At 45.1% G+C, this 9,537-nt stretch overlaps 1 protein-coding gene across 4 annotated transcripts; it reads left to right on the top strand.

Annotated features, from left to right (window-relative positions):
- Window positions 1-1,081: 1,081 nt before the first annotated feature.
- flad1 (flavin adenine dinucleotide synthetase 1) lies at window positions 1,082-9,291 on the top strand. 4 transcript variants are annotated; one of them, XM_048260064.1, is made up of 9 exons: window positions 1,082-1,189; window positions 1,301-1,537; window positions 2,046-2,204; window positions 3,443-4,202; window positions 6,527-6,674; window positions 7,340-7,438; window positions 8,064-8,253; window positions 8,555-8,628; window positions 8,759-9,291. In XM_048260064.1, the coding sequence occupies exons 3-9, from the start codon at window positions 2,109-2,111 to the stop codon at window positions 8,892-8,894; spliced, it is 1,503 nt and encodes a 500-aa protein (XP_048116021.1). In that variant the 5' UTR covers window positions 1,082-1,189; window positions 1,301-1,537; window positions 2,046-2,108; the 3' UTR covers window positions 8,895-9,291. The 4 variants fall into 4 exon arrangements, with proteins under 4 accessions (XP_048116021.1, XP_048116020.1, XP_048116022.1 ...); XM_048260063.1 differs by having other exon boundaries at window positions 1,991-2,204; XM_048260065.1 differs by lacking the exon at window positions 8,759-9,291 and having other exon boundaries at window positions 1,989-2,204; window positions 8,555-8,632.
- The last annotated feature ends 246 nt before the right edge of the window (window positions 9,292-9,537 follow it).

Below are 9,537 nucleotides of genomic sequence, written 5' to 3'. Positions count from 1 at the left end.
CAAATAGTTCAGTCTTCATTTCATCAGACCAGATGATTTTACTTCTCATGGTCTGAGAGTCGTTCAGGTGCTTTTTGGCAAACTCCTTGCAAAAATGGCTTCCATCTGCCCACTCTACCATAAAGGCCTGATTGGTGGTGAGCTGCACTGATGATGGTCCTTCTTTACGCTTCTCTCATCCTCTCAAAGGAACTCTGGATCCCATTTATAGAGACCATTGGGTCCTTGGTTACCTGTCTGACCAAGGCCCTTGGTCCAGGATTTCTCAGTTTGACTGAGTGGCCAGATCTAGGAAGACTGTTGGTTGTTCCAAACTTTTCCATTTGAGAATGATGGAGGTTACCGTGCTCTTGAAGAAGAAATGTTCTTGTATCCTTTCCCATATCTGTGTTTTACACTATCCTGTCTCGCTGTGAGACCAATATAAAGAGATGTGTGCCTCTAACAACGTCCAGTTAATTAATTTAGGCACAGGTGAAAATCAAGTTGTAGAAAGATCTCAAGGACCAAGGAGTTCAAGTAGAGTTCAATTGCAAGTGTCATAACAAGAATACTTATGTAAATGGAATATTTCAGTCTTTTATTTATTTTTTTATACATTTACAAAACACTCCAAAAACCTGTTTTTTTGCAGTGTTGAAGAATTGTGTAGATTGATGAGAAAAAAAGAATTTAACCCATTTTAAGATGTGTCTGAACAAAACAAAATGTGGAAACCTGACTGGGTCTGAAAACTTTCTGTAGGCCTATGCACTGTAGGATGACATTGGCAACATTGTAAAAACGCATGCATGCAACATGATGACGACCCCTGCTGTCTTAAAGATGAGTGAAGCTGCTTATTAGACATGTTCTGGTGAAGCAGTTTCGAAGTAAATAATCCTCCGCAAAAATAGGTAATTATTATGCTAACTTCTGAGTTTGGAATTATGCATTTATGTGAACGGGTTAATATTGCCTGTGAATGTCCCCTTTCTTTCCTTGATATAGCGAGAACATGAGAACATGCCGCATTTGTCGCTTCCGTCTTACGAAACGGCATGAGGTACTTTGTGTCTCCTTACAGCCCATTGGCTAACCAGTGACCGACTCTGGATTCTCCCTCATCCTGATTGGTGTGCTGCAATCACGTGATTAGTGAATGGCGACTGACGCTGCAAATACATAATTGGGACACAACACCGTCATGGTAAGTGTAGTCCAGCTCGTAGTCACACATAAAACAGTATTACAAATTACACACAATGTAACTGTTTTTATTAATTAATGTCATGGCGTTTCTTATGTATGTATACTGCAGATTCTTCGTGGACTTTAAGTGTGACTTACAAGGCAGGACCAGCCGGCTCTGACCACTTTCTTACCAAATGACCGTGGTTGTGTAGCTCACCCTTGCCAAGGTCCACTGTAATTTGGCTCACCGAAGATCCACTGCAGTTAACGTTACTAATTGATTGTACTGTCCCTATACAGTCCCTTTCACCCTGACAGCGGCTTTAGTTAAGGACCGGCTTAATAATTGCTACCAGTTTTGAAGGTAGGAAGATTACTTGTTAGCCTATATTGTTGTTAGCCTGCTGTTTCTGAAGGCTATGCTTCTTCCCCCAAAACAAGTTAGGTAACATTAGTTAGCAATGCCTCAAGTTGGTATCAAGTTGTGTGAAGTGTCCTTATCCGAATTAAATGTTCGCCTAATGCAGTATGTAGCCTAAATGCAACTTGCTGCTCTTTGGAAGTATCTCTTTCCCTGCTACATAGATGCTTAGATCTTTTTTTTCATTCACATGAACTATTATACAATCTGTAGTCTCATATCGTTATACTATAATATTTTATACTGATTGACAGCATTTGTAATTCCACTAACAATCTACCGTGTCAAGTACAGAGTAATTCCTTGTCATTACTTTATGGAAGATACTGTAGTATTTCATGCCCTATTTAGCTAAGGCGCCATTGAGACCTTGTTGTCACTCTGTCTCTACCAGAGGTTCTCTTCCCTTTCTCTCTCCCTCTGTCCCGCACCCGGGGCCTGGATGCTGCAGGCACTGCCCAGGTTCAGTAGTGCAGTGGTGAGAGTGAGGAGGATCGGGGCTCAAATCACTGCCATGGCTCTCAACCACCAGAGCAGCAGTGCCTCCTCCCAAGACCAGGGTGGTGTCGTCACAGCAGCCATCCTCATCATTGGTGATGAGATCCTGAAGGTAATAACTGCTGTTCTATTGATCACCTATCTTGTGCAGTTTATTAATAGGCACTCTTTTACTGACATCAGTAAGTATACATAATTGAGTTGAGTTTATTCACAATACCTCTTCAAACATTACAATAATACAGTTGGGGTACAATTCAGAATCTAGAAAGGTCCATGAGAGGTGAAAAATGTTTCTGAAATACCTCGTATGTACTTATGTATGGAGTGGAAATTGCTTCTGTACTCTTTGACCTGTTTGATTGAGGTTTAGCAGCTTAAAGTAGAACTCCGGCAATTTTTTCCACATAGATCTCCATTTCGGTCACCAAGTGCTGTCAGTATGGAACAAAAACGAAAACAATCAGTTTCACCTGGCTCGAGTTGCTACAGCCAACAGCTAAAGCAGCCAGGCATCTACAGTGCTACACTCTGGGGGCATGAACATGGAAGCTCATGAACATGCCCCCTGAGTGCGCTATTAGGTCTTAAGTTGAGTTAAGTTACTTCACTTGTCCTGAATGAACATTTTCCTGTGCCTTCAAGCCATCTTGTAGAGTACACACACACACACTAGGAGCACACATACACACCCAGAGCAGTGGGCAGCACTTGATGCGGCACCCAGGGAGCAGTTGGCACCTCATCTGTGGATGTGGATGTTGGAGAGTGCTGATCTATCAGTCCCTCCACCCACATTTTTTAGAACCGGCCACCCCTTGTTCAAAAGTCCGATTCCCTTACCAGAGAGGTCGTGCCATTCTAAAGTTCAATTATGCATGCAACACCCTCAATTATGCATGCAACACCCTCAATTATGCATGCAACACCCTGTTGACGACGCATCGTTGGTTCTGTACAAAACTGGTTGAAATGCAGGCAGGTTCGCTAGATAGCACTATGGTTCAAAGAACTCTGAATGTAACTGGTTCAGGAACCAGTCCTCTGTTGGTTGAAACAATCCCAATGTGCATAGGTATTGTCAAGTTTACAGTGTCTCTAATACACAGACAGTGGTTAATTAGCAATATCACATAATAAATAATATTTGATCAACAAAGAAATGGTATGCACTATATATTGTTGTAATATGTTCTTCGTGCCTTATCATTTAATCATATACTGCATGATGCATATGCATACGATGTGAATATGATGCGATATCCTCTGGGCACGCTGCCTGATAACCTGTTTAAATCAGAAGTGGTGATTGGTCAATCTCCAGGTCCGTGCTTTGTATCCCTGTCGCAGGGTCACACAGTGGACACCAATAGTGCCTTCCTGTGCCGCAGCCTGCGCCAACTTGGTGTGAGCGTGCAGCGAATCACCACGGTGCCCGACGTGCAGGAAGTCATCGCCAAGGAGGTAGCCACCCTGGCGCCAACGGTCACACACCTCATCACGTCTGGTGGTATCGGCCCTACTCACGACGACGTGACCTTCGAGAGCGTGGCCCTGGCATTCGGCGAGCGCCTGGCGCCGCATCCGGAGCTGGCGCGGCTGGTGGAGGAGTTCTTCGGCGCGTCCGATCCCAGCTCGCCCTCCATGAAGCTGGCCGCGGTGCCCGAGTCGGCGCAGCTCAACTACGGCACCGACCCGCAGACGGGCCAGCGCATGCGCTACCCGCTGGTGAGCGTGCGCAACGTCTACATCTTCCCCGGCATCCCCTCGCTGCTCGAGCGCGCCTTCCACGGCCTCTCGCACCTTTTCGCCGGCTCGGGCACCACCTTCCACACGCGGGAGGTGTTTGTGGACGCCGACGAGACGGAGATCGCGCCCGTGCTCACCAAGCTCCAGAAGGGCTGGGGCAAGCGTGTGGCACTAGGCTCCTACCCGGACTGGCTCAGCAACTACCACCGTGTGCGGCTGGTGCTGGACTCGGACAGCCTGGAGGAAGTCGAGAAGGCCAGGGGGCAGCTCGTGGAGGACCTGCCCCCTGGAAGCGTAGTTCCGCTGGTCAAGGACCCGGTCTCCATCGCCCCAATGGAGGTGTACATGCTGGCCAACAGTGGTGAGGAAAAGAAGGGTGGAATGCAGGGCTTAAACTTCTCAGCCACTGGGGTGAAATTCTGGTGTGGGTTGGACCATTTAAGATTTGAAAAAAGATAATTATACATAAAAGCTTTTAGAATTTCTGATAACGTCTGGCACATACATTCTCTTTACTTTACACCCTGGTAATAGCAAAGAGAGAAGAGTATTGTCCAGGCCAGAAATGATTAGAAGAGGACAGAGACGAGTATTGTCCAGGCCAGAAATGATTAGAAGAGGACAGAGAAGAGTATTGTCCAGGCCAGAAATGATTAGAAGAGGACAGAGAAGAGTATTGTCTAGGCCAGAAATGATTAGAAGAGGACAGAGAAGAGTATTGTCTAGGCCAGAAATGATTAGAAGAGGACAGAGAAGAGTATTGTCTAGGCCAGAAATGATTAGAAGAGGACAGAGAAGAGTGGACAACACTTCAGGGAAGAGTTCAAGTGAAAGGAAAATCAGCTCTTAGTCAGTCATAGCTAGACCATGTAGACACATAACTATGGGTTAGACTCTCTCCTGTTCAACATCATGTGAAGCTGAGTGAGCAGAGAAGAGACTACGTTGAAGAGTCTAAAATACTGGAGCCCAAGTCACTCAGTCAACAAAGACACCTATGGTGGTCAGGAGAAAGCTAGAATGAGATATGAGTCCAGTTGGGTCCGGACATGTTTGGGGAAGAGGAGGAAAGAAAGGCAGTGAGAAAGTGAAAAGGGACATGGCAAGGAGCCTACAGCAGCATATAGTGTTGAAAAGACGATTATTTTCATAGTCAATTAATCTCTATTTTTATCCATTTAATTGAGTAGTTGTTTAACCGATAAAATGTCAGAAAATGGTGAAAATAATGCCAATGTGGGCACCCGTGGCCTACTGGTTAGCGCTTCGGACTTGTAACCAGAGGGTTGCCGGTTCGAACCCTGACCAGTAGGAACGGCTGAAGTGCCCTTGAGCAAAGTACCTAACCCCTCACTGCTCCCCAAGCGCTGCTGTAGCAGGCAGCTCTCTGCGTCGGGATTAGTGTGTGCTTCACCTCACTGTGTGCACACTGTGCAGTGTTTCCCAGAGAATTGAATTCCATTTGTGGTGGTTGGTTTGCAGAATTAACTTGAATACAATCATTGTGTGGTGGTCAATGTTGATATTGTGGTGAGCCGCCACAAATAAGTCAATGTATGGGAAACACTGCTGTGTGCTGAGTGTGTTTCACTAATTCACTGATTGGGATAAATGCAGAGACCAAATTTCCCTCACAGGATCAAAAGAGTATATATACTTATACTTATACAATGAGTGTTTCCAAGATACGCCATACGCCAACATATATTTATTTAGTGTCATAGAGGAGTAAGGAAAGCAGAAATATTTAAGGTTAAGGAGATCTGAGAATATTGAGCTAGTTTCCTGAGAAAAAATTACACAAATTGATTAACAAATTGATGACAAAAACGATTACTTGAATTGTTGACAACCAATCGATTAATGGATTAATTGTTGCAGCCCTTAACCACACAACTCTGCTCCTCTGTCTACCAGAGAGGGTGCAAATCATTCTGGTGAGGAAGCTTATGTAGAGGCTTGACGTGGACTTGTTCTCTACAGAATCAGTGGTATTCGCTTTGTGCTCCTTACTCCTCACGCCGATAGATATATTTTGCTCTCAGAGTACCAGACATCTCCTTTACTGTTCCAGGGATGTATTTCAGTGCTTGAGGTTAGTTCATTTTGGAAGAGGTGGCTGATGGGTGGTAAATGTCATCTCCAGCCGCAGTCAAGAAGAGTTGGATTAGTGTGCAAAGTTGTGCAAGCCAAGCTCCAGACTGTCCAACCCACCTTCAATTTTCGGGCCAGATTTAGAGTTGAAGTGGGCGAAATTATGGTATAGGTTGTGCCTTTACTCTCAAGGGAGTGATATTGTGGCTATTTCTGATTTCTCGTAGCCGTTTATGTCAAAAGTGTGTGTGTGTGTGTGTGTGTCTGCGTGTGTCTGCGTGTGCGCGCACATGCAAATGCGGGTTAATGAAAATGGCTCCAGGTAGCACTACCAATCGTGATGTAGGCTTGGTAAATCAGGTTGTGTGCATGCGTCATACTCGTGATGTAGGCTTGGTAAATCAGGTTGTGTGCATGCGTCATACTCGTGATGTAGGCTTGGTAAATCAGGTCTTGGTAAATCAGGTTAGGTATTGCATCGCCATACTTTCGTGATGTAGGCTTGGTAAATCAGGTCGTGTACCTTCGTGATGTAGGCTTAAATCAGGTGCATGCATCGTCATACTGCGGTTCTGACTACATTTCCCACAGGCTCCGCTCTGGGCGATAAAGTGGCGTCGGCTTTGAAGACCATCGAGACGGCGCTGGACCAGTATGCGGTCAGTGAGACCTGTGTGGGCTTCAACGGAGGCAAAGACTGCACCGTCCTTCTGCACCTCTTTTACGCTGCTGTCCTACGGTGAGCAGAAACACATAAAAAAAAAAAAAAAAACAGTTGTTGTTGAAAATAATTAAGAAGATAATTCGATGTGACAACCAAACAGAACGTATTGCTCATCTAAACATGCATGCTCTCAGGATGCGCCCGCTCTAAAAACCAGAGAGATGAGTTGAGTGTGACTTGTACAAAGAGATTTCTTCTTCATATTTATTTTCCCTTTATTTAACCAGGGAATAAAACACATTGAGATTGCTCCCTCTTTTACAAGTGAGCCCTGGCTAAGAAGGCAGCACACAAAAAGACAATAGAGAACATTGACCAAAGGCAATAGACAGCAGTGACGACACTGACGTCCAGGGACAGATGAGGATGAGGAGAGAGTGCACTGACGTCCAGGGACAGATATGAGGAGAGAGTGCACTGATGTCCAGGGACAGATATGAGGAGAGAGTGCACTGATGTCCAGGGACAGATGAGGATGAGGATGAGTGCAGGTGTGGTGGTAGAGGAGGTGCTGAAGGGAGTACAAACCAGTGACAGAAAGGAGAGATCTTTTGCTGTGTCTGTGGACCGAGAGTAAAAGATGATGCAAGACAACTGTAATCTATTTATTCTAGCCTCCATCTACTGTCTCTCTAAACTTCAACTGAACCCCTCCCCCCCTCTCTCCCTCGCAATCCTAGACGTTGTCCTGAGGGTAAGGAAAAAGTGAAGTCTCTGTACATCCGGATCGTTTCTCCGTTCCCTGAGATGGAAAGATTTCTTCAAGATACGATAAAGAGGTACAAAAAAAACACCCACAAATGATAGCATTTGTGTTCAGCTGAAAATGTAATCCTCCGGTGTGAAGTCATAAATATGTGCTTTGGACCTAAGGCCACACAGAAAGTCGCACAGCTTTATGTGGGTCTAGACTCTCGTGAATAAAGGTTTGAGTGAAAGTGACCTAACTCTGTAGACTCAGACTGCTGCATCCGCTGGGTAAGAGGAGCTCTTTGACATGGTGTCTGGAGCTGTGAGTTCCTATTCACAAAGCCAAGAATAGACTGATGGATCTGAGCTTGAATCTTGCCCTTGTTTCTGTTTTACGTGACGCAGCATTACCAGCTGTTGATCATTATAGCTACTTTTGAGACTTTTTAAAGATAACACTGAGCAAAAATGTAAAGTAATGTCAGTTAATGCTAACAGAAGGTAGTTATATTGAAGCACAATGTGGCTTCTTGTTCTAGACAGACAAACAGACAGACAGACAGACAGACACACACACACACACACACACACACACACACACACACAAATTTATTGTAAAAGTTTATCTCCTCCTGCGCTGTTGTGGTGTACACTGTGTGCACATATTTATCTGTGGCTCAGTATTTGGCACCGCACCCCTGTGCTGTGCTGCAGGTACGACCTGGACCTGATCTCGGTGGAGGGCAGTATTCGGCAGGCCCTGAGCGAGGTGCAGCAGAGACGGCCGGAGCTGAGGGCCGTGCTGATGGGCACACGCCGCAGTGACCCCTACTCACACACACTCACGCCTCTGTGCCCCACCGACCCCGGATGGCCAGACTACATGAGGGTCAACCCACTGCTGGTGAGAGGGTGCACACACACACACACACACACACACACGTATGTGAGCATGAAAGCACACACATACACATTTGGTTATGTTTCTTTGTTGCTTAGCAGATCGTTTTGTCCAAAGCGATCATGACCTCAGACTTTAATCAAAATAAATAATCATCTTATGTTTTCACTAATTCATTCTGAATGTGTTGTTTGTTCTGTTAAGTGATGGTTACTTCAATTAGGGGCCAGATTATCACATTTCTTTTCTCAGCAAATCTCCCTCTTTTGCTCCCTTCTCTTACCTATTTTTTTTTTTTTTTTAGGACTGGACATATCATGATATCTGGTCATTCTTAAGGACACTCTATGTGCCGTACTGTATTCTTTATGATAAAGGGTAAGTTTTTAGCTCTTATTATACCTCACAATTGAATGCTTAAAGAACAAATCCTCCATCTTTGTTCTCCAGGTGTCTGTGTAATGATCTGGTCAGGGATTGGCTCAACCAGTTGTCTATTTTCTTGTAGGTACACCTCATTGGGTAGCATGGACAACACCTGCAGGAATGATTCGCTGAAGACGGTGGACGACCGGGGCATCACCCGCTATAAGCCCGCCTATCACCTGGAAAACGAGGAAGAGGAACGTAACTCCAGAGCCTGAGGTCATCTCTCTCTAGATCTCACACACATAGGACTTCTCAGCTCCAGAGCCTGAGGTCATCCCTCTCTAGATCTCACACACAGGACTCCTCAACTGTAGCCTCCTTACATCCATTCACCCATTCACTTGCTCATCCAATCATCCAATCAACCAGCAAAGGTCAACTGAATGTGATGGACAGAGCAAAGAAGCAAAGTTGAAAGAAGAGTGGAAATGTACAACCAGGGCATTGTAGATGCAAATTTGGTGTGTGTGTGTGTGTGTGTGAGAGAGTGACAATTGTTACCATGTTTGTGTGCGTCTGTGTGTTTCTGTGTCTGTATGTGTGTGGCTCAGTGAAGGGTTGTTGCTATGATTTCCATGAATATCATGGTTTATAATAAAAGACTTGAATTTGCTCTAAGTCGAGTCATTCATTTACCGAAAGCGCATGAAGATTCAGATGATTCAGACGATGATAAAAGAAACCCAGTGTGTCCATGTGTATCGGGCTCTGGCCTGCAAATGATTAAACGATTGGGTACGTGAACGCAGAGCACTTTACTTCATCATGTGAAAAGCCAAGTGTGACGGATGGACACTCATGCCTGTGTGTGATTGCTTTTAATGTGCGGAGGATACGATGTGCATCACATTCAGGCTC

Source organism: Alosa alosa, chromosome 13 (genome assembly GCF_017589495.1).
Source record: "Alosa alosa isolate M-15738 ecotype Scorff River chromosome 13, AALO_Geno_1.1, whole genome shotgun sequence".
Lineage (NCBI taxonomy): Eukaryota > Metazoa > Chordata > Actinopteri > Clupeiformes > Clupeidae > Alosa > Alosa alosa.
This window is presented reverse-complemented; position numbering and strand designations above follow the sequence as displayed.